Source organism: Schistocerca cancellata, chromosome 6, assembly GCF_023864275.1.
Source record: "Schistocerca cancellata isolate TAMUIC-IGC-003103 chromosome 6, iqSchCanc2.1, whole genome shotgun sequence".
In the NCBI taxonomy this organism is placed as follows: domain Eukaryota; kingdom Metazoa; phylum Arthropoda; class Insecta; order Orthoptera; family Acrididae; genus Schistocerca; species Schistocerca cancellata.
In genome coordinates this window covers 420,854,356-420,880,919 of record NC_064631.1, presented here as the reverse complement: position 1 = coordinate 420,880,919, position 26,564 = coordinate 420,854,356, and the positions used below count along the sequence as shown (strand labels likewise).

Below are 26,564 nucleotides of genomic sequence, written 5' to 3'. Positions count from 1 at the left end.
GTGTACAGCTTAAATATTGGAAGATAAAGAAATAAAGATTATGGACTCCATAAATTTAATGCATTAACTGGTACTCTTATCTGTTGGTTGCAGTAACACAGATAAATATATATAGTCGTATAGTTCATTCACTGCACATATAATGGCTTTGCTTTACTGTTGTGTGGTTACTCCCATATGTTAATGATTTCAGAACATCTCTTCGCAATCCTGATCTTGACAAGGTTAAAGTAGCGCACTACAACCTGAAAGTGAAGGTGCGCACCCTCAAAGACAAATGGTGACTGAATGATGCCAATGAAATGCAATCATACGCTGACACAAACCAAACAGGCAGATTCTTCGAGTGCCTGAGAACTATCTTTGGTCCAAAATCAAGGAAGATAGTACCTGTTTATGACAAAGATAAAACCTGTCGGCTGACGCAACAGAGTGATATCCTTGCTTGGTGGGCAGAACATTTTGATGATGTTCTTAATCCCAACCATAAGATGACTGATATTCCATATATAGAATCACTTGAAGGCCTGCCAGTCGACGAACAACATGCTGATGCCCCTTCGTTCAGTGAATTCATTTCAGCATTGGCTAAGCTGAAAAATAATGAATCAGCATGATTAGACAACTTACTTTTATATCTTCAAATTTAACACATATTTTGGACAACAACACATATAAGTCACTGAGTAAGTTGACCTGTGTACAAGTCGGCATTCGATTAAACACTGAGTCTCAGTCTAGCGGCCGCTGCTCGGCTGGCCGCTTAGGTGGCGCAGCTGCTGCGTGGCTGGCAGACAGCGCCGCACGTAGAGGACGTGCGTAATTGCGCGGCGGCACTTTGAATAATCGCCGAGTCACAACACTTTTCCCCCCTTTGAAATTGTTGCACTGGTCTTGATGGAGGTGTCCTGGAGATGGCTAACGTCCATAGGTGTTGTTTGACTCGCTGTAAAGTCTCGAGGAGGAGGCTTCCTGTACGGACGGAAGTGTCCCCGATGATAACGGGTTGAGATGACAGGAGACGTAGGGGTTGAATCTGCTGGGGCCCCCTGCACCAATCTGCCCGTTGCGGCAAGTCCAGTTGATATGACAGGAGACATGGGCGATGTGTCGGCGTCTGTTGGAAGAGGAGGCAAGTAGATGTACTCTGACAGAGGACGGTCCTCCGGTTCCTGCATGGGCACGTCTCCTGGTGGCGTCCGTTCTGGTGCTGGCATCGCGATGACGGTGAGAGGGCTGCATTGTGAGTATTGAGAGATGCCAAGATCCCGAGCATCAGGTAGAGCTAAAGGTGGTGTGGCGGCATTCGGAACAGGCGTTGCTGGCACCCAAGGCCGAAGCTGGTCCGAATGACGCACTGCAACGCCCGTGTCCGTCTGGATTTCATACAGGCATCTGCCACGGTGTCGTAAGATGCGGCCCGGGCTCCATTTTGGCCGCCTGCCATATCCCCGCACCCAGACGAGGTCGTCAGCGGTGAACCGGCCAAGTGAAGGCACCCGCGGCCGTGAGGTGGGAGGCCGCAGAAGATGAAGTAGCGTGCGGGGCTGTCAGCCATGTAAGAGCTCAGCCGGGCTGTGATCGCCCATGGGGGTGAAACGGTAAGACGCCAGGAACTGGAAAAGCGCGTCATCAGCAGCAGAAGAAGTCAGAAGTTTCCGCATCTGAGCCTTAAATGTGCAGACCAGTCGTTCAGCCTCACCGTTGGATTGTGGATGGAACGGTGGGGCCGTGACATGCGTAATGCCGTGACGAGCACAAAAATCTGCAAAGTCGGAAGAGGCAAATTGCGGACCATTATCAGTAACAAGAGTAGAGGGGAGGCCTTTCAAAGAAAAAATGTGGGCCAGAGCACTGGTGGTTGCCGCAGTGGTAGGTGACGTGCAACGGACAATGAAAGGAAAGTTAGAATAGGCGTCAGTTATGAGGAGCCAATAAGTACCAAAAGAGGGTCCCGCAAAGTCAGCATGAATGCGCTCCCAGGGCTTCTCAGGCAAAGGCCACGGTGACAAAGATGACTTCGGGGCAGCGGCCTGTGACGCACAAGGGCCGCAGGCAGCGACCATGTGTGCGATGTCAGAGTCGATGCCAGGCCAGTACACATGACGGCGTGCCAGAGATTTTGTGCGAGACACACCCCAGTGCCCCTGGTGAAGGAGGCGCAAGACCGAAGCACGCAAAGACGCAGGTACCACAACACGCGGCGAAGCATTATCAGTGGAGAGGAGGATAACACCATCCCTAGCCATGAGGCGGTAGCGCAAAGTGTAGTAGTTCCGCAACGGATCAGAAGTCTTAGCGGACGGGCGATCTGGCCAACCCTTCTGAATACAGCGTAAAACCTGGGAGAGGGTAGGGTCAGAACCCGTAGCAGCCGCCAGCCTGTCCCCAGTGTGGGGAACCCGTCCACAACCCGTTGCTCGGCAACATCCAGGTGGAAACACAAAAGTTCGTCCCTATCGAATGCCTGATCAGGACCCATGGGAAGGCGAGACAAAGCATCAGCATTCGCATGTTGAGCCGTTGGCCGGAAATGAGTCTCATAATTGAAACGAGACAAGTAAAGAGCCCAACGCTGGAGGCAGTGTCCAGCCTTGTCGGGAAGTGATGTGTTGATGGATGAAACAAGGAAACAAGCGGTTTGTGATCCGTAACAAGATGAAATTTTGAGCCATAGAGAAAAACACCAAACTTATGAAGAGCATAAATGATGGCCAAAGCTTCTTTCTCAATTTGAGAATACTTTTGTTGGGCATCCGTGAGCGTTTTGGAGGCATAAGCAATGGGTAGTTCCGAACCGTCAGAAAAAGGGTGCGCAAGGACTGCACTGACCCCGTATTGAGAGGCATCTGTGGCAAGAACAAGATGTTGGCCAGGTCGATAAGTAGCCAGGCATGGGGCCTGTTTCAGCATAGTCTTTAATTTCCGGAAAGCCGCGTCACATGACGCGGACCAGTGAAAAGGCACGTTTGTATGCAACAGGCAATGCAACGGCTGAGCCACCGACGCCGCAGACGGTAAAAACTTGTGATAGTATGCTATTTTCCCCAAGAAAGCCTGCAGTTCCTTAACAGATGTAGGGCGAGGAAGGGCATCAATCGCAGGAACAGTGTGTTGAAGCGGACGAATACCATCCCAAGAGAGTTGAAACCCCAAGTACGTGATAGATGCCTGAAAAAATTGTGATTTCTGAAGATTACACTTAAGACCGGCAGTCTGTAAGACATTAAAAAGTGTGCGGAGATTTTGAAGATGTTCTTCAGTGGTGGAGCCAGTGACAACAATGTCGTCCATGTAATTGATACACCCTGAGACAGCAATAATTGTTCCAAGAATCGCTGAAAGAGAGCAGGGGCGCTAGCAACCCCGAATGGCAAGCGTTGGTATTGATAGAGGCTGAAAGGCGTGTTAAGGACCAGAAACTGCCGGGAAGCAGCGTCGAGAGGAAGTTGATGATAAGCTTCCGACAGATCAATTTTAGAAAAGTACTGTCCTCCAGCGAGTTTAGTGAACAGTTCTTCAGGACGGGGCATAGGGTAAGTGTCGATGAGGCATTGAGCATTTACAGTGGCTTTGAAATTGCCACAGAGACGAATATCACCATTGGGCTTAGCAACTACAATGACAGGAGAGGACCACTCACTGGAAGTGACAGGAAGCAAGACCCCTGAAGCAGTGAGATGATCCAACTCCTGTTTTACCCGATCACAAAGGGCCACAGGAATGGGCCGAGCCTGAAAAAACTTAGGCCACGCCGTGGGTTTGAGCGTGATATGAGCTTCAAAGTCGTTTGCATGGCCTAACCCAGGAGAAAAAAGGGACGAAAATGTCGTCGACAAGGAATCCAGTTGAGCATAAGGAATAGCGTCAGAGACAATATTGACAGAGTCATCTATGGAGAACCCAAAAACGCGAAAGGCATCGAAACCAAAAAGATTTTCTGCGGTGCTCTGGTCGACCACAAATATGGGAACAGTGCGAACGACGGATTTGTAAGATACTTCAGCATTAAACTGTCCCAAGAGAGAAATCTTCTGTTTATTGTACGCCCGTAATTGCCGAGTGACGGGGGACAGGAGTGGAGAACCCAGCTGAAGATACGTCTGAGAATTAATTATAGTGGCAGCAGAACCGGTATCCACTTGCATGCGAACATCTCGACCAAGGATTTGAACAGTGAGGAATTACTTCCCTGAAAGGGAAGAAGTGCAATTGACAGACAACACAGAATCAGAATCAGCGTCATGTTCATGAACATCATGTATGCGGTCGGATTTACAAATGGAAGACACATGACCTTTCTTTTTGCAATTGTGACACACAGCCCAACGTTGGGGACAATCCTCGCGTGAATGTTTCGTAAAACACCGCGGACATGAAGGAAGTTGCCGGGGAGTTTGCTGCAGTTTCTTAGTGGGTTGTTTACGGCTAGGCCGAGGCTGCGCGTGGGAGCGCACTGCGGCCACGTCGGCCGGCGGGGACACGCCGCACGCGTCGTCAACAGCGCACAGAGGTTGTATTTCCCCGACGTCACCCCACGCTTCTATTTGCGCCCCAGCGGAGCGAGAAATTTCAAAAGACTGCGCAATGGAGAGAACTTCATCTAGAGTCGGATTCGCCAACTGAAGGGCACGTTGCCGAACTTCTTTGTCGGGCGCCGACCGGATAATAGCATCCCGTACCATGGAATCGGCATAGGATTCTTTGAGAACGTCAGTAACAAATTGACACTTTCGACTGAGGCCGTGAAGTTCAGCAGCCCAAGCGCGATAGGACTGATTTGGTTGTTTTTGACAATGATAAAAGGCAACACGAGAGGCTACCACATGCGTTTGCTTTTGAAAATAGACAGACAGAAGTGAGCACATTTCAGCAAAGGACAAAGACGCAGGATCCTTCAAAGGAGCCAATTGCGACAACAACCGATACATTTGAGGTGAAATCCAGGAAAGGAACAGAGACTTACATGGTTGTTCATCCGTGACATGAAATGCCAAGAAGTGCTGTCGAAGACGTTTTTCATAATCAGACCAGTCTTCCGCCGTCTCGTCGTAAGGTGGAAAAGGAGGTACAGCCAACGACGAGAAACGCCCCGCTTTCGATGCCGCGACGAAATCGTGAATCGCCGCTGTTAGAAGCGTTTGCTGATCGCGAATCGCCGTCGTTAGAAGCGTTTGCTGTTCAAGGAGATTTTGCAAGAGCTGCTCGACAGTAGCCATGGAACCCTGTGAGTCAACGGTGGAAAGGAAAAATCCACTACCTCGTCGCCAATTTTTATATCTTCAAATTTAAAACATATTTCGGACAACAACACATATAAGTCACTGAGTAAGTTGACCTGTGTACAAGTCGGCATTCGATTAAACACTGAGTCTCAGTCTAGCGGCCGCTGCTCGGCTGGCTGCTTAGGTGGCGCAGCTGCTGCGTGGCTGGCAGACAGCGCCGCACGTAGAGGACGTGCGTAATTGCGTGGCGGCACTTTGAATAATCGGCGAGTCACAACACTTACCAACAGAATTTTATAAATATGGTGGGCCAAACATCATGGACCCACTGTTTGTTCTAATTTCAAAGATTTGAGAGTGCAAAATAATTCCACAAGATTGGAAAGATTCCTGCATTTGCAAGATTTACAAAGGCAAAGGTGACATTTCTGACTGCAGTTCTCACAGGGGAATCTCTCTTCTCTCAGCAGCAGGGAAAGTCCTGGCTCACATACTCAACAACAGGCTAACGCACCTTGCAGAAAAAGTGCTACCAGAGACCCAGTGTGGCTTTCGCCTGACAGAGGCACAGTGGATGCCACATTTGTTGCCAAACAAATGCAAGAGAAAAGCTTAGAGCAACATCTTCCTCTGTTCATGTGCTTTGTAGACCTGGAATAAGCATTCGACCGAGTCCCACGGGAAGCTCTCTGGGTTATGCTAAAGAAAACCGGCTGCCCTGACAAAATTGTTAACTTGATTAGACAGTTTCATGACAACATGATGGCAAAAATCTGCCATGAAAACAAGCTTTCAGACCAGTTTCCCATGACATGTCGTGTAAAACAAGGCTGTGTACTGGTTCCCACACTCTTCTCACTTTATTTCACAGCTATTATGATAGAGACAACCAAAGCCTGCAGTCGTCAAATGGGTCTTGACTCGAGAACAGACAAAAGTGTCTTCAACATCTCTCATCTCAGAACAAAAAGTCACATAAATAAAATATCTATCTTGGAAATTCTTTACGCAGACGATGTATGCATGATGGCTAATTCTCCTGAATCTCTCCAAACATACATGAACCTGCTAAATGACTCCTGCAGAAGATTTGGTTTAGTCATAAGCATCACCAAGATGCGAATCCTTCAACAACCACTTAGGGGTTCCAATACAGACAACAGCAGTATTAAGTTGGACAACAAACATTTGGAAAACGTGTCACACTTTAAATATCTAGGTAGACAAATTAGAACCAATACCAGCCTGACAACAGAAATTGCAGCTCATATAGCCAATGCAGCCTTAGTTTTCGGCAATCACCAAGTATGGAAATCACATGATCTAGACTACAAACTAAAATTGCAGTCTACAAAGCAATAATATTACCAGCTTTACTCTACACATCGGAAACCTGGTGCTGTTATAAAGATGACATTAGGAGGCTAGACACCTTTCATTTTCACTGTCTGACACTTCTCCACATGAAATAGGAAGACCGTGTTCCAAACACGGATATTTTGCGCCACGTGAAACTGCCCAGCATTGAAGCTCCCTTAATGAAACACCAACTGATATGGAGTGGCCATATCATATGCATGGATGACAGTAGACTTTCCAAAACAGTGTTTTACTCAGAGTTCTCATCTAGAAGGCGGTGGCAAGGTGACCAACACCTGCGATATAAAGACACCATCAAATGCCACCTTACAGCCTGTGGCATTCTGAGCAAACATTGGGAGGAGCTTCCATTTTTGCACTGATCAGAGTGGTGCTCAACTGTACACAAGAGTGTGGAACAATTTGAGCATATCTGCCTAAAGAATCTGGACGATAAACGAAAGCTCCACAAATCTAAGCCCAAGCCTAATTACATCTATACATATAGCTCCACTGGGCAACTGTATTGCACTTTGTGCAACTGGATCTTCAAAGCAAAGCTCAGTTTTGCAAGCCACATCTGAGCTCGCCACAATATGGACTAAACGACTGATGGAGTCACTGCCGCCGGACACGGTGAGGAGGACGTGATGATGACTCCCATATGCCTTAGCTGTGATTAAGCCAATTATATTTTTTTGAAGTAATTATTTTAATTTGAAAATGAAAATTGGTGTTTGTTTTATTTCAGGCCACTTAATAAAACAGTATGTGTTAAAAAATACTTGATGCAAAAAAACCACAAAACTTTGTTGTGGCAGTAATATTAACTTGACTGTGGTAGAAAATTACTAACTGTTTGTGAATTTTTACTTGGCCCATCTATGATAGGTGGAACTTGGATGACTTCATGCTGATTTAGAAAGTTTATGCTCAACGCCAACCTTAGCTATGTAATAGTATTGTGCACTGTAAAAATAAGTAGTCACTGTGCACCTAGTATTGATTTGTTGAGCATAGTGATTATTAATATTATTTACAAAATTGAGCAGAGAGGCTGTACGTGGTCCTTGAGGTGGCTTCCCATACACCTTCATGTCACTTCTGAAATCATGAATCCATTACATCTTCATTCATTTTATAATCTATAAACTGGCTGCTCTGGGAAAAGGAGGTGGGAAAAGGAGGTGGGACTTGTCATAGTAGCCAATGTGCTTATGAGCCTATAACGAGCTTTCATGCCTAGCATCCTCAGCTCAGGAGCCAATTGATTGTGCAACAAGTACATGCAAGTTTTATAATGATGAAATTGTAGTATTTTCTGTTAATACTGATTATCGTGGTCTTGTGCAATGAAAGGTGAATCGTTGCAACATCATTTGTATATAAAAAATATTTAAAAACAGCAGATAGTGAAACTTTCTTGAGTAACATGAGTACAGGAAACAACACCTCTCTAATGAAGAGTTTGCATCAGTATTTTTTTTTTTAATGCATTATGGTGTAACTTCAGTACCACGGTGAACATCATAACACCTTAGAGCTCACCTCCACAACTGTGATAAAAAATTATGTCTTCAAATTACCCATGTGTGTCTGGCAAAAGACAGGTACTGAAATTCAAAAGGGCATATTTTAAGCTGTCATTGTAATTGAACAATGATTACAGAATGTTGCTTGCAAAATTGATGCCTGCCAGTGAGCAGGTGAGACCTCCAAAAGTGGAAGAGGGTGAGGGGTAGGAAGGATTCCTTGCAAAACCAAAACACTGCTGTCTATGAACCCACATTCTACACAGTGTTGTTACCAAGTTCAACACTTAAGTGTACTGTAAACTTTTACTGGGTCCTTTTCATTTTTGTTATTTCTTTTGCTAATAATGGACAAAATCTAGTCCGATTTTATTGAAAATTAAATGCATTCATGCAAAATCAAGTAGTGCACAAATTTTGACCATGGTAATTGTATTTGCACAGTTATAAATCAGTTCACTTTGCTTATTCTGCTCAAATCTTGTAGATTATATCCATGTGGTATGTTGGTTTCATTTTGTCTAAGCACATGATTAATTCTTGCTTGGCTGCTAAAAGGTGATGGGTCCACTTTCTCATACAATGCTAACCATACAAAAAAAAAAAAGAGTTTCAAATGTGAGTTGCAGTTTAAACTTCATTTTAGTTTACTGTTATGATCAGCTAATTGCTATGTTCACATTCGTTAGTGACACAATAAACGAAGACATCTCTCTTACAAAGCACCTCCATACATCCATCCCACATCCTAACACATAATGGAATGTGTCATGTGTTTCTCTGGCCAGATACACAAAAAGATGTGATGAAATGGTTCAAATGGCTCTGAGCACTATGGGACTTAACATCTATGGTCATCAGTCACCTAGAACTTAGAACTACTTAAACCTAACTAACCTAAGGACATCACACAACACCCTGTCATCACGAGGCAGAGAAAATCCCTGACCCCGCCGGGAATCGAACCCAGGAACCTGGGCGTGGGAAGCGAGAACACTACTGCATGACCAAGATGTGATACATCTACATCAACATCAACATAGATACCCTGTAAGCCACTGTACGGTGTGTGACAGATGGTACATGGAAGTCCAAAGATGATAAATGCATACATCGATTATTGGAATTACATTTACAAAACTTTTCAAAGTACATTTTGTATTTTGTTGTCTAATATCACTTCTTCATATTTAAAAGTGAAATAAATAACATTATTGATAGTGATTATTGATATAGTCAACATATAAATATAAGAAATAAATGAGCACATGTTTTTATTAACATTTCAATTAAAGGTGCTTTAATGTTTGTATGTTGACAAGATAGTTTGTTAGGATTTAACTGTGATGACAAAATCAAGAATTAGTATATTCCCAGAAAAATGTCATCTGTATCATGAACTCTTATATTTTGAGTTTCCTGAGGTCCAGTACTTCAAGTGTCATAAAATACTGTACTATACGTAACCAAATGAGCTCTGCTGGTCAGTTCGATTCCAACATACAGTGGCTAAATCGTAGGAGATGTCTGCCAAGAACATTAATGGATGCATGGCAGGGCAATGCCCCATATTTCAGTAAATATGCTTTACAATACCAGAGATTTATCCCACAGCTTTACGGTTGAACACTGTTCCATGTCATCAATATTACTAACTGGAGTAGCTTGCACCACACTTTTCACATGTTCCTGCAACTAAAGTTTATGTGGATTAAGGTCATGAGAGTAGTTAAACCACTGTGTTGGTCATCATTGCATGGACCATTTTCTTGAGAAGATATTTTACAAGACCGATTGCATATGCAAACTAAAGTGCACTAGAGCACTATCCCACATGAACCACTAGGTGTAGTAAACTACCGGGGACATATTTTCCAATAGTGGACATAGTACATTCCTCAGGAAGGTCAAGCATGCTGATCCATTCAGTTCATGGACCACTCAAGTTACCAAGATAATACTGCACCATACATTGAGCCTGAATTAGTGTTGATGATTGGCAAACAGAATATCTATCCACCTGTAAATTTATTACATCATGAAGGCCTCCTCATTGAAAGAAATAGACAACACAAACACCACTATGGTAGTGACCATGTGAAGAGACTACTGCTAGAAATTGGCTCATTAGTTGCAAATCTGCCCCTTGAGACCCTTTGCAGATGGTATAGGTACAAGTCATAATCACCTATATATGCCACACAGACAAACAAATATCATACATTTCACAGTCCACTGCTTGCACACTCATAACCGGACCATAGTCCATACATTATTCCAGAGCAGAATGATCATATGCAAGGGAATTGACAACCATTCAAAGAGCCAGTATAGAACCTCTTTCATAAACATACTAGTGTAGCACTGCAAATATCTTGCTGCTGTCTGGAAGGAAAAAGCTCCCGTTACAGGTGTGCTACTTCATGCCCTTTGCCATTTGCAAGTTCATACATGAACAGTATGCCACCTTCTTCTTAGTTTCAAAAACCAGCACTCACATTTTAATATGACTGGTCACAGGTACAATGTGTAATATATGCCAAGACACCTATGTTCAGACTATGCATAGGGTGGCTCATGATTTCCACCGCAAATGTAGCATCATAGTACATTGTGGTGGGCGGCACATGACACTTCATTTATGCAGTGCTGTGATTCACTATCAACACATTATACGACATATGCAGACAGGAGAGTGCCTTCATTTTATCCCATAAATCTTCTTTATTCTCTTTTTGAGATGCATGATAATTAGAGATAGTATCCAGTGTACCTCAAAGTAGTGTGATAGATCAACTGAGATACTACTTTTGAAAGCTGAACAGAGATCACTGGTAATAGATACAAATATAACACAGACATATTCATCTTCAGTCTCTTTTCCAGAACTTTTTAACAGTTTCTTTATTGGGAGGAAGACACAAAGAGGAAAGATAAGGACACAAACAGGTATTGGATGGGTAAAAGAGTCACTCTAAACCATGATCCATTTTGCATCTCTGCTTAATTTTATTGACAAAGTAAATGTTGAGTTATGTTGGCCTCATACCTTTTATTACTTTACCAGTACTTTGAATTTAGGTCTACTTACTTAACAAGGACAAGAAACCAATCTGGGAAAATGATGCAGATACCAAATAGATATGCTCTTGATTTCAGGACCAGTACTACAGGAAGGAGGAAGCCTTAGCATCACCAGTTCTGCAAGAATCAAAATACCAACTTACGTGCTGTCATCAGGAAACAGGTAATTTCATTCAAATTCCCGTGTGAATATAAAAAATTCAGACAATATTCAACAGGTATATCCTTCACTGAACGAATAAATTCAGGCAGCAGGACAAGTGGCAACATACACCTACTTTTTTTGAATGACTATTACACAAGAATATGTCAGTGATGTATATCTTTCTTTATCAGTAACTATCCTGTATTGCATAGTTAATGATTCCCCTTTTTTTAATCTAGACATTTAATCAGTTTCTTGGTAAGCAGATTGCAGTAAAATACATACAACGAAACTCAACTCTGTTACATGTACTTCACATTTCCACTAACAAGATTGTTTACATCTCAAATGAAGCTTACAGCACTTCCAAACTCTACAGCTGTTCAGTTTCTACTCAGCATAGCTTCTGAATCTACAACTTTTCCTATTTCAATAACCTCATCACTCATTACTTTTCTCAAACTCTCTCTCTTACTTATAGGTCAGCACTTTATTATGAGTTTTTCACACCTCATTTTTGCTTATTTATTTCTCTATTGTTGTGATTTTCCCTTTGAAGAACTATGCCAATATTCTATCCTCTCTTCTGCCTTTCTCATGCTCCACTCTCTAGTTTTGTGGTTGTTATGTAATGTAATCTCATTTTGCTGCTACAACTGAGAAACAGCTTTTCTCTCCTGTCTCCCATTACCTCATCACCTCCTTATTGTCTTTCTTCAAATAACAATGACCAGTGTATTTATGGATCTCGTGGATTTTATAAGACACCTATGTGCTTATTATTTGAAACATGTATTTATTAATTTTGTTTACCACCTGCTTCCAATATAGCTAAATGATTCATTATATTATATTCCCTCAATTTACAGAAGAAGAAACTCTGATTCTGTCTCAGTCTCCTTAACACTGTTTCTTTTTTACTGTTATTGAACAAAAGCAATAGCTGGACTATCATAACAGAACATACTTTCATCTGTTTTTAAATAAATACAGTGCTTGTAAGTATACCAGAAGTTCCTAGCTTTTAGGCAGTAATCAAACAGAAAAGAACATAACTCATATGCATTCTCTTATATTCATGAGACTTAATGGATCATTTTCTTATTAATATGTGCTACAATAGTTTTAGAAATGTTTTTCAGAAATCAGTGACTGATAGCTACTGTTCATTTTTTCCCCAGAACTGATGAAGCAGTGGCAACAATACTTCTGCTAGCCAGTAGACCATTACGAAAGGTTGATACATGGATTATTATTATATCAGCCATAAGTGGTGTCCTTGTTCTGTTGCTCATTATCCTTGGTCTCATCAAGGTTTGTATGACTTTATGATTTTACATGTACAGCTTAAGGGCAATAATATTTTTGACTTGTACTTCTAGGAAAAGAGAGAGAGAGAGAGAGAGAGAGAGAGAGTATTACAATCTGTAGCTATCTTTTCTTCTCTTTCTTTTCATTTATAAAGCTAATATTATAAATATTGTAAACGTTTTCTAATATTTGACTGCTGAATAATGAGAGCAGTCAAAAGCCCTTACTTCATGTTAGCACGTGGCAGTTTAATTTGAGCATGTACAAGAAACCTGGACAAAAGTTTACAGTGAAACCTTCATATTTGCCATATTTATTTCCTGATTACTTCTTCACAACTGAGTCAGTGAACTTCAAAATTAAGACATTTCTCTCGTGTCCAGAGATTCATACTTTCAAATTAAGTAAGAGAGGAACATTTTTAATATTTTATTTTCCTCTTGATGACTAATAAGCTGACTCAGTGTGCTCTCCAAGTAAATACTTTATCATTCCTGTGACACTGCACATTGGCTGTGTTGCATAGCATGTCACATTAATAATCTTAAGTGACAGAAGTAGAGAAATAGAGAAAAACTGATCTCCATTTGCAAACCTTTTAATTTTTCGTTATATAGTAAAACTTAGTTATATAGTAAGAAAAGTTCTGGCAGAATATATGTAATTCAGGAATAAAGGAGACCACTCACCATATAGCAGAAGCACTGGGTCATCAACAGGCACACACTTTGCTAGCTTTTGGAAGAAGGTGGGTGAACTAGGGTGGCAGTTGTGTCAGATGTGTTGGGTAGAGGGAGAAAGAGGCAAGGAGCAAGAGTTGGGGGTAAGTATCCAGCAGCTCAAACAGAGGCAGCAGGTGTACAGGCTAGGAACGTGGGAGGGAGGGTGGTGGGCGCACTGGGTAGACATGCAACTCATGGATACTGGAGCCAGTGAGGTGAGACATCCAAAGAAGACAACATGGAGAGGTGAATTAGGAGGGGATGTCAGTATAAAGGAAGAGGAAACCATTGGGTATAGGGTGTGAGGGCAGTAGATTAGCTGAGACTGACGCCCTGAGGATTACAGAAGCAAGGATAACTCCCATCTATATAGCTCAGAAGTTCAGAAAAGCTGGTGCTGGAGGGAAGGATCCAGATGGTATATGTTGTGAAGCAGACTTTGAACTCAAGCACATGCTCAACAGTGTGTTGTGCCACTGTGTGATCAACTTTGTTGTTGGCCACAGTTTGGCAGTGGCCATTCATTCTCATGGACAACTGGTTATCACTCATGCCCACATAAAATGCTGTGCATTGACTGCCACACAGCTGGTATGTGACATGGCTGCTTTCACAGGTGGCCCTGCCTTCAGTGGTGTAGGATGTGTTGGATGGATGAATTGCACAGATCATACCTGTGGGTCATCTTTCACTGGGATATGACACATGGGACAAGGTGACAGGAGTGGGAGTGACTTAGGAATGAATGAGGATGTTTGTAGATTCATTTACTATGTTCAGTATTATCAAGTCAGTCCATGTTTGGTGTTCATCATGCATTTTTCAGTAAGTTGTCAACTGCTACTCATTATGCTAACATCTATGTTTGTCAGTTACCCATAATCTTTGCTACTAGTGAATTTGTGGGACCACTCATAATCTTTGTAGCTATTGATCTATGCTACAAGATTGCTGTTAATACATTACAATCAAGTTAATCACTGAAATCAAGATAAGAGTCAACAAGTGGGAAGAGAATGAAAATTTAAAGTCTACAGAATGTTGTGTATGTTTATTCAGTCACTATCTGAAGATCCTAGAAGAATTAAGATGAGAAAGAAATTTCATGAGACTTGCGTGGCATCAAAGCACTTGGTAGGAGTTCAAGATGCTGGCCAAAAAGTTATTGGGAGAAATCTAAGAGTGTGTAATTCATCTCGTGCTCACAGAAGCTTTGTTTAACTAATTCACAAATACTGTTTTTCGTAGTGGGCACATGTAATGTCTGATTAATGGAAGCGAGAGAGAGAGAGAGAGAGAGAGAGAGAGAGAGAGAGAGAGAAACATTCAAAGAAGAGCTTTTGACATTTGAGGAGGTTCATTTACATAGAAGAAGAGTGTCACAGAAAAGCTCAACAAACCACAGTAAGAGACATTACAGGCAAGAAAGTCTTACTCTCCAGACTTACAAATATCACTGTCAAAGATTAGCTAAGAAATATATTACTCCCACAGTATAAATCTCATAAATGGCTATCGGTAAAATTAGATAAATTCAGGCTTATATGAAGGCATACAGAGAACTGTTCTTTTTATACACCTTTCACCAGTGTAATATGAAGGGAAGAGGGAATGATTCTGATACACTTTTAACTCTTTGTCATGCAACATATTGTAGCTGCTTAGTACAAATGAGAATGTGGATGTAAGTAGCAATGTATTACAGTTATTGTCTAGAACAGAGACAAGATGGCTGACAGTACCCTACAAAGATGCTATTGAAGTTTGTACACATAGAGCTTTGACAGACAAGAAAATATGTCCAACAACTGATTTCTGCTCATGAGTCTCATTCTGAAAGAACAAAGGTTAGGTTCTGCATAAATTAACTTTTAATTACAGTAAACCACTACTCAAGCGTTAAACAGATGAAATTCACCACCACTGCGAAATTTAAAGGATAGTTAATATATGGTTTCATCAAGATACAATCTGCATTAATCACAAAAACTACTGGTTTATATACTGTGGCTTTTATTGGAAAGGCATTTTGTTCACGATAATGTAAGATGGGACTTGAACATTAGAGTAATGAAAACTAAAAGGTACTGAGAGGAAGGTACTGGATTCAGCAGAAACAGTCAGGATGCTGACAAATAAGAAAAATATATTCTGGAAGAAACAGAGGTTAAAATACAGTCAGCTGAACACATGCCCTGTGGTCAATGGCCAGAATTATGAAAAGTGTTAACCAACTATCACAATGGATTTTCGAATCAGCCAAGTGTCATGAAAAATTATGAGTGTCATTTAAACCTGGACAAGCCTTTTTCAAAAAAATTTACCAGATACATGTTGCTAGGAAGGAAGCAGTCAACAGATAAACTTACTGTATGTTAGATTGTGGGTTTGATTGAACAGGCAGGTAATGACATTCATAATCCCCTTGTTGCGATGCCTAAATGTGATGGGAGCATCAGATTGTTATTGATTGCCTACTAGGTAAGTGAAATCATAATGACAAAGAGTGACTGTCCCCAATATGGACAAGTTATTGCTAAAATTCTGAGGGGTTAAGTATCTCACCTCAATGGTTAACATAACCTAACATTATTTTACAAACGCTGGCTGCTAATAAGATTTGACAAAATATTGATAATAGACACTTATCTAAAAACTTGTAAAGGTTTGTTTAAAAATGAGAGCAGCAAATGTGAAGACTAAACTGTTTGCACAAAATGAAAGGATTGACAGAGGTTACAGATTTTGTGAATGGTAAATATATACAGAAGAAGCATATTAACTGTCATATGCCTTTAAAAAAGTATTATTTAGCCTTGGTAGGCAAATGTCCCGAGTTCAAGACCCAGCCTGGCATATGGTTTTAATCTGCCAGTAAGTTTCATATCAGCACACATCCCACAGCATAGTGAAAAATTCGTTCTAGGAACAAGCCCTAGATTGTGGCTAAACCATGTCTCCACGATATTCTTTCTTCCAGTAGTGCTAGGCCTACAAGTTTGTATTCTTACCCTCTCCCACATCGTTTGTTGGTTGACACTCTTCAAGATAACTAACTCTTTTAATAAGCTTTGAGGGAAGTAAGATGTACAAATAACTTATTTAATTACCTTCTTTCCTCGTAGTTGGCTCCAGTACTTCATGTAGGGGGTTGATTCTTGAGGCTGAAATTTTTGACGTTGTAGGTTCCAAATGACATGATAGTTATTGAAGAACTACTTATTTTTATCTTGAATTTTATTTTTTCAGGTTTTTCTATCTCACACTGGCTTTACAATCTCCAGTTTTAAATAAAAAATTACATTGTGATTGCCAAAATTAAAAACACATCCGATCACATCAGAGGCATGCCCACTACTAATTCATTTTGCAGTTCTAACAATATTCCAGAGAGTTTACAAACTTTCTTGACTAATGAATATCCACCAATTTATGTTATTATTTTATAAATGAATCCAGAAACAAATTTAATAATTAATATCAGATTGTGTAATTAGTAATAGGAATTTCAAGTGATCCAGATATTTTGTAATTTCAGATGTCTCTAAAAGAAGATTAATTTTAACTGTATATATAGAGCTAGTACATATCAATTGTAACAACAAAAAATAAATTAATTTCTTTCTATACATTTTAGCCTGAAATATAATACATCATGTACAAAATCATATGAAATTTCTTTAGGAAAACAGCTGAGATAATATTAACTTATACAAGATTGGAAATTATTTTTGGTATTGATTACTTCTGTTGAATAAAGGTAATGTTTGAGGAGGGTGGCTCTTTACAAAGTCTTGCAGGAGAACTTCTGTGAAGGCTGGAAGGTAGAAGTTGAGGTACTGGTGGAAGTAAAGCTGTGCGGTGTGTCATGACTTGTGTTTGGGTAGCTCAGTTGGTAGAACAGTTGCCATGTAAGGCAAAGGTTCCAGATTCAAGTCCTGACCTGCCACACAGTTTTAATCTGCCAGGAAGTTTCATATCTGTGCACACTCTACTCCAAAGTAAAAAATTCGTTCTGCACAAGATTCACTTAATTTTAAAACACACTAATATCACAAGAATTGTTCTCTTTCCATTATAAATAGAGTAGGAGAATATTTAATGATAGCATAATAATGAGTACTCATCTTTTCAGGCTGGATTTTTCAAACGAACCAAGAAAGAGGAACTGGACAAACTGAAAGAACAGTCACTGGTATGTTATTTTATCATTAGCCTCCTAATAAATATAAAAATAAAGAACTTGAACAAAAACCTGTCTAAAAACTATGTTCCAAATTTTATTTTATGATTAATGTAATGTACTCATTTAAAAAAATAAATGCCAAATAAATGTGTACATACTTAGCCAATTAACTAACTCATGAGCTTTACAAACAAAAATATATTGTTGAGCATGCTCACTGTCACTTATCTTTAGCAGGCAGACATACTTATATGGTATGTAATACAAATATCTATCAAAACTATGCAAACACTTATATTTCAAACCAGAGCATGTTGTTAAAGTGCACAATTACACCAAGTATTCATTTACCGTGAAAGTCAATCATCATTACAATGAAGAAAGTTAGTCTGCAGTATAACATACACCAAATGCAAATGTTCAGATGTAGGCAAGTAAAGACTGAAAAGAAGAGTTCCTTTGAGAGTGCACACATGAAATAAGAGGTTTTTATGAATTGCAAGATGGAAGCCTTCATCTCTGTTGAACAGGTTGTTTGCCAGCTGAGCAGTTTGTCTGCCAGTTCTGTTTTCACAGCCTCGTTGACCACAGAATACCATTAGGATGAGCTGTGACCAATCTCATAACTTTTACAAACTCCGTGGAACAGCTGGCAGAAATACAATGCTCAGCCACTACTGATCTGTTAGGTTGAAGAAGGGTGGTGTGGTGTTGGTGTCGTATATATTGTTCTTGCGCAGTGCATGTTGTTTTTGCTATACAGATTTTACAACACTGGTAAGAAATTTCAGATTCCCACCATTCTTAAAAGCAGATCATCATTCACAGATCCTGTCAGAGCTGCTATCTTGGCAGCTGGGCAGACAATCACACTCACCCTATGCTTTTTCATGATTCTGGCTGTTTTTTGCAGAACCATTTCCCTTATAAGCAAAAAAGAATCTAGACTTTACATCTCTTTCATCTTGCTCTTCCTTGGTTGATTTGCTGTTGTGACTGACAAATCTCTCTTAATCTGGTGTTCATATCCATTTTTTCTAAATACTGCCTTCAGTTGTACTGTAGGCTGTCAGTGTCAGATATTAAATTAGCCTGGTGAACCAATGTTTTAAATTTACTCATGGTTTCCAAGGTATGATGGCAGCTGGACATCTCTGTGTGTAAATTGGTATGGATAGGCTTACAATACATGCAGTGTCCCAAAAACCCAAACTGGCAAATCCAAGAATGGCAGACAGCCATTCTTATCTTGTTGCTTGGTGAACTTGGTATTTCTGTGAGTGGAGTTAAGAGTTCACAAAACTTCTTCAATTTATTTTTACTGTGGGGCCACACTATGAGTGTATCATTGACATATTGCCAGAACACAATCAGAGTTGAGTGCTTTCTCTTCAAAAACTCTGTACATAAATTAGTTGGAAGGAGTGATAAGGGGTTCCTTGTGCCAACATCATCATCTGTTCAAAGCACTGGTTATTAAATGAAAAGTTAAATGGATATTAACACATTCTGAAGTAATGCTTTCATGTCTTCCTCAAAGTTGTTGATAATTACTGATAATTATCAACACTAGGTCCCTTTGTAAACAAGAAGATAACATCAAAGCTAACTAATAAATCACGTCTGTTAAGTTTGAATTTATTAATCTACTAATAAAATCCACTGACTTATGGATGCTGTGCTTACATTTCTTGATAAAAAGTCTAAACCTCAAGATTAAATATTAGGTCACTCAATAAGTGGGTGCACCTACGTTACTTACTGTTAGGCTAAAAGTCAACCCTATTCAGCTCTAAGCATGGTTTATGATTTTCATTTAATTCTGTACCAAATATTTCTTTCTGGAAAATTTTGTCTGGGAGCCACAGAACTGTGCCCCTTCAATGTGTTGATAACTTTCTTGGGTAGAGATCTGGAGTTCAATAGAGAAGCAGCTTGTCTTTGAACACAGACAGTGGCACTCTTGTCAGTCATACTGTATATTGATGCTTCAAGAATGCTGTACATACTTTCAGTGTAGAGGGGTACTGGTAGCAAAACAGTGGTATTATCATTGTATGCAGGAAGAACTACCATCTGGGAATCATTCTTGAGATTACAAAGTACAGTTCTGTCAGACAAGGATACATTACTTTTTGTGGATGGGATCTTGTTTCACATGTCATTTGCTCAGCAAAGTTTACCACATAGTTCTCTGATAGCTACTTCAATGCCTCCATAAAAGATGTTAACAACAAGGGCTTTAGTGTTGGGGCAAAATTTAAATTTCTTCCTAAAGAGTCATCATCAAATTGTCCAAATCCTTATTTGTTAAATTACAAGTATAACATTTAAAAGAATTTTCCCACTGTGACAGAGTAGTAGGGTGGTTAAACTTTGAAACTTGCCTTGAGTCTTGACAGGACCAGGCCAATAAGTATACTCATCAAAGGTTGGATTTGATCTTGGAAGCTCTGTCTCACATACACCTCATTCAGTCATCATGTACTGTAGTTCCCATCAAGAAGGCAAATCTGAAGGAATGTGGAATGAGTCAAGACCCATGTCAACAAAAGATGGTCAATGTGAAAAACTAAAAGTAATGTTTGGCACAGTGTGAAGAAATACAAGGAATTTGTTACAGGCTACAAGCAATTGCCAAGGACTGAAATAAATCAGAATACTCTTCCAGTTCAGTGTAATTGGACTAACAAAATGTGAAGTTAGTAAAAAAATGAGTTAACAGCAGTACATGAAGTCTATGATAAGACTAGATGCTTTATTAAATTTTACATAAATGCTGCCATGAGCTATAATAAAGTGGAGAAAAAAGAGAACAAGAAACTTCCTAACCATTTGTACTGCCAGTATCAGCTTAACCATTGCTTAGAACAATGACTAAATGAATGAAAGGGATGGGCAAAATAAATCATTGAAAATAGTTAGGAATCAAGTTCACACTCTGCTGATTGTCCGATGATAAAGGGACTTCATACAAGGGGATTTAAAAAAAAGAAAGAAAAAAAATGCCATGGGCGGAGCTTGTGCAGTACACACTTCTGCTACTAGGCATGTATAGCACAGCTCATTGCCAGTTCAGTATCACCTGATCGCCTGTGTTGATGTCCTGGCTTGTTCTGTTCATCTGTAATGATTGTTTTTGCTACCACTGTTTTCTTCTTGTTTCATAATTTATGATGGAAAGTTTAAGTGAACAATTTGCAGCTGTGAAATTTTGTTTTCTATTCAGTAAAAATACTGCTGAAACTATTTTAATGTTGAAAACAGGTTACCTAGATGATGCTATGGGAAAAACTCAAGTGTATGAGTGTTTTTCCTGATTTAAAAATGGTGACATGTCGCTTGATGACAAATCTTATTCTGAACCTCCATCAACTGCCCGAATCAATGAAAATATTGAAAAAATTTGAGAGCTTGTGCACTCAGTCCATCAAGACAATTGATCAGGAGTCAGAGATTAGATTGGTTCAGACCCAATTTGTGGCAGGCAGAAGACTGGTTCTTCCACCACAACAATGCACCTGTACACACAGTCATCTCGGTAAAGACAGTTTTTGGCTAAAAATGGCATGGTTCTGTTGCCCCACACATCTTACTCACCTGTCTTGGCTCTGTGCGACTTTTTCTTATTTCCACGCATGAAAAGCTGCATGAAAGGGCACTGATGTGACAACATGAAAGAAGTCAAGAAAAAAAAATGAGGGAGGAGCCGTCAGCCATTTCTAAAGACCAATAATGTTTCAAAAAGTGGAAGTACCAGTGGGACAAATGTAGTAGTTGTAATGGAGAGTATTTTGAAACAGATAAGGTTGTTTTCAAAACAATTTTAAAATATATACCTTGTTGTTGTTGTTGTTGTTCTGGTCTTCAGTCCAGAGACTGGTTTAATGCAGCTCTCCATTCTACTCTATCCTGTGCAAGCTTCTTCATCTCCCAGTACCTACTGCAGCTGACATCCTTCTGAATCTGCTTAGTGTATTCATCTCTTGGTCTCCCTCTACGATTTTTACCCTCCATGCTGCCCTCCAGTACTAAATTGGTGATCCCTTGATGCCTCAGAACATGTCCTACCAACTGATCCCTTCTTCTAGTCAAGTTGTGCCACAAACTCCTCTTCTCCCAAATCCTATTCAATACCTCCTCATTAGTTATGTGACCTACCCATCTAATCTTCAGCATTCTTCTGTAGCACCACATTTCGAAAGCTTCTATTCTCTTCTTGCCCAAACTATTTATCGTCCATGTTTCACTTCCATACATGGCTACATTCCATACAAATACTTTCAGAAATGACTTCCTGACACTTAAATCTATACTCTATGTTCACAAACTTCTCTTCTTCAGAAATGCTTTCCTTGCCATTGCCAGTCTACATTTTATATGCTCTCTACTTCGACCATCATCAGTTATTTTGCTCCCCAAATAGCAAAACTCCTTTACTACTTTAAGTGTCTCATTTCCTAATCTAATTCCCTCAGCATCACCTGACTTAATTCGACTACATTCCATTATCCTCATTTTGCTTTTGTTGATATTCATCTTATATCCTCCTTTCAAAACACTGTCGATTCCATTCAACTTCTCTTCCAAGTCCTTCGCTGTCTCTGACAGAATTACAATGTCATCGGCGAACCTTAAAGTTTTTATTTCTTCTCCATGGATTTTAATACCTACTCCAAATTTTTCTTTTGTTTCCTTTACTGCTTGCTCAATATACAGATTGAGCAACATCAGGGAGAGGCTACAACCATGTCTCACTCCCTTCCCGACCACTGTTTCCCTTTCATGGACCCGACTCTTATAACTGCCGTCTGGTTTCTGTACAATTTGTAAATAGCCTTTCGCTCCCTTTATTTTACCCCTGCCACCTTCAGAATTTGAAAGAGAGTATTTCAGTCAACATTGTCAAAAGCTTTCTCTAAGTCTACAAATGCTAGGCTTGCCTTTCCTTAATCTATTTTCTAAGATAAGTCATAAGGTCAGTATTGCCTCATGTGTTCCCATATTTCTACCGAATCCAATCTGATCTTCCCCAAGATTGGCTTCTAGCAGTTTTTCCATTCATCTGCAAAGAATTTGCGTTAGTATTTTGCAGCCATGGCTTATTAAACTGATAGTTCGGTAATTTTCACATCTGTCAACACCTGCTTTCTTTGGGATTGGAATCATTATATTCTTCTTGAAGTCTGAGGGTATTTCGCCTGTCTCATACACTTTGCTCACCAGATGGTAGAGTTTTGTCAGAAGTTCTAATGGAATGTTGTCTACTCCCGAAACCTTTTAAAAAATAATTGCAGCTTTTTTGGGTATCCCTTTGTAATTACCATTTTTAAATGTTCAGTGAGATGTTGGAGTAATGAATCATCATCCAGATGCTGCTGATCTGTGCCTGTCTCACATATACTAATAACAAAATTGTAGAACCGTCATGTCTACCTGTTTGAAAATGTTATTCTCCAAAACTACTAAATGAATTTCTTTGAGGTTTTCAAAGGTAACTTAAGCATAGCTTGGGGCAACATTCAGGTGTTATTTCATCAAAATTGGAACACAAAAAAAGATATCATAATTTAAAGTTATATCAAAAACAGTCTGCTCAGCTTGGTAGTTCCAATGTTTAATCATCACAGTGTAGTACAGAAACAATTTATAGATGATGCTTTTAGTTTTTTAGCACACAAAAGAACTAATAAGTGGTGCTGTTAGTTTTTTTAAATTCGGTGATAGATCTATTTTTTACATCAGTGACAGAATTAAGTGCCACAGTCTTATCTTTGAGAATACAAACTAATAGTGAATTTACTTGGCTATGATGTATGGATTTACTGATTTTGCTTTATGTGTTGAACACTTAATGATACTGCTTTGCTTCTTTTGACAATTTTTATTTGTACTCATTACTAAGAAAAGCAAATTTACTAAGGTTGCTTAGTGATTTGGGTGCCTACTTGTTGCATTTTGATTTCATTTTGTTTATGAAGAAAATGCCTAGAAAACTGTCAAGGCTTTCTGATTATATGAGAATGGCTAAGAGATTGAGGATTATATGGTCTGAAGAATCCAATGAAGATCATGACTTGCAGCTTGAGGACATCAGCCTTTAACTTGCTATTTGGAAACAACTTCCAAAAGCAAGGTGCTACATAACTCCGATTGATAGTGTCGCACATTACCTCATTCCTCAGAACCCTTTACTCACAGAGGCTTATAGTTTCTTCTCTTCAACACAACACCATAGAAATGGAAATTTTGATGGGAAGTGGTACAGATGTGAGTTTTTATACCCCAAATTCCAAACAATTTACCATTTAACTTTAAATGAGTACAATTCCTGGTGAGCTTATATTATACCGCAACCATAAACTAAGCAAAAGGCCAGATGCTGTGTGTTGCAGGTGTGGACCTTAGTATCAAATGATTTTCACACAGCCAATTCTAAGTGGCTCTCTCCCATGTTAGTGAAGCAAACAAGCTCTTTGTTCATGTCCCTAAACATACTGCTTCAAACATTGAACACAAAGCCACTTTTGTAAACAGAAAATAAATTCCAAGCACATAAGTCTCAGGCATAGCTATAAATAAATACGTGGACAAGGCTGGGTTCTCAGTAAGTTTGCAAATAGATTCCTTTCAAGTGAAATGATTATTAACTTTTACAGATTAGTTCAGATAAGTGTTGCTGAGTCTGGTAGTTGTAATAATGCCAAGACATTAAATATGCTGCATCAATAAAATAGATGATTCTGACCCACTGTTGTCCCATATCTACTGTCACAACAACCTGTTGTCATTGAAGCCCTCATATCTCCATGATTAATATGGTAATGTAGAAATGTCTCCTGTGAGGGACACACTTAGAAATGGAACTACAAGAACTTATAGATCATCATCTCTTCTCAACCTGTTCACAGGTTATCTGCACTTTTCTGTCCTCTCCTGAAATTTCAGGCTTCTTGTAGGATTTCCAGATAATAAGAAGATGTAGATGGAAAGAATACCATGCTATGTAATTTTCCCAAGCATGTTCTAATTAATCTATTCTATCTTGTCCCTTGTCAATACACAGCAGTGGGTTTCACAAACCCTTACAGAATTTTAACTACTTTGTTTTTATCTGCTTTGTAGTAAAGTATTCCTTGTCTCCAGTCTTAGCTGGCACAGGTACACATCTGCAATCCAGGCAATAATACACCTGACAGTCTTACCAAGGCTTTTGTAGACTTTACATGTACCTCCAATTTAATCTATAAACTTGTCATAGCTCTGATTTTATCTATATGAATACTAATCATTTGCAAAAAAAAGTCACACTACTGGCTACATCAGAAATAAATCAGCTACCTTCTGCATCATGTTTAGATTTCCATGTGCCATACTCTTAAGTGATTCGAGATGACATTTATTACTCTCTATCTCAAGCTTCATCTCACTGACGATGAGTTTGTTGCAACTTCTCCTGGTAAACTATTCTGGTAGAAGGTAAAAATATGTTGAAACAATGGAAAATCTGGGATGGAACAGTAATATGATTTAAGATAGAAATGATAATTCCTATTTTAAAAATATGTTCCACATGTTTCCTCACAACCCCTCTGTTCTTGCACTGTTGATAGTACTCTTTTATATCTACTGTGGCAGATTAATGTATAAAAGCATTCATATCTTTCTTTAAAGCTCAGATTTCTTACATTGACATAATAACAGAAAAATGGCAACCAGTAATCCTTCACCATGTTGACATAATCATCAGATACTCTTCAGAATGAGTAAACACTTAGCAAACACATTTCTGGATAAAAGAATTGCAGCATCATAAAGAGATCAACACTGGACTATGTTGATGGGTCCAGAAACAAAAGAAAAGTAGAACTTGACATTGCTCTGCAGTTTATTATTGCCCCCTGTAGTTTCTCAGCCATGTTGATTAAAACTGGTAAAATGCATTGATTGTAATAGTCTACATTTTCTTATCCACTGCACCCAACAAAGGATTTCATTTGAACTTATTTAGCATATTTTTTCTTGCTATCCTTTCAATATCTTTTCATCATTTCACTAAGTTTCATGAGTGGATCCTGTTAATTTGTCAGGTAGACTTCTCAACAAATTTGCATTTGTGAATTAGGATTCTGGCTTTAGTTCCACATAAAACAATATATTTATGAATTCTGATTTATTTTAGTTTCCTACTGATTTTTATCGGACTGTCCTCATCTAGAATAAATATTTCACTCAGTGTCTAGAATGAATCTTTCACTCAGCAGCAAAGTGTACAAAGTTTTGGAACTTTCTGGAAGATTAAAACCCAGGCCAGGATTCAAACCCAATACCTTATCTATTCTAGGCAATGCTCTTATGGAGTGAACTATTCAGGTACAACTCACAACATGCCCCCACAGGAGAAGAAGTGTACTGGTGGAAGTAAAACTGAGTCATGTCTGGATTGCCCAGTCAATAGGAGCATTGCCTGCAAAAAAATGAGGCTCTGGGTTGTCTTGGTCTGGCACACAGTTCCAGTCTGCCCCTATCTATTTTATGTATGTGACGATAAAACCGAAGTCATTTTTGCTGAAACTGTTCACAGTAGCTAATCGAGGTGCTTGATTATTTTTGTCGCTCGTCCCATGTCTGGATAAAGGAGGAGGGTTGGTATAAAACAAAGTCATAAAACATGCCTTGAGCCTACCTGCAGGATTCAAAACCTTGGTTCTGACAATGAAGTTAACTAACATAGATCTTATTTGCATGAAGGGAATGTAATGGTGGCCTAGACTGATGCCATAATGTCACAACTGTTATAGCAGAACTACATTGTCAGAAAATGTATACCAAAAGCCAACTGTCATCTATTATAAATCTGGGAGACATTTTAGCCAAAATAAAATGTGGTTGTATTCAAGCATTATTTGCAATTGGAGGAATCAATTCAAGCCCATGTGTTTCCAAATGTGGATTTACACTAAGCTTTGGACTATGTGGAAAAACAGGTGACCACTGATG

General features: G+C 39.6%; 1 protein-coding gene across 2 annotated transcripts in view; it reads left to right on the top strand.

Moving 5' to 3' along the window:
- The window catches only part of LOC126190823 (integrin alpha-PS4-like), a 175,916-nt gene that overhangs the window by 147,577 nt on the left and 1,775 nt on the right, over positions 1–26,564 (top strand). For both annotated transcript variants that reach the window (XM_049931393.1, XM_049931392.1), the window contains exons 21-23: positions 11,276–11,363; positions 12,527–12,659; positions 17,514–17,573. In XM_049931393.1, coding sequence (XP_049787350.1) covers positions 11,276–11,363; positions 12,527–12,659; positions 17,514–17,573 — 281 coding nt within the window. The remainder of the gene's footprint in view (positions 1–11,275; positions 11,364–12,526; positions 12,660–17,513; positions 17,574–26,564) is intronic.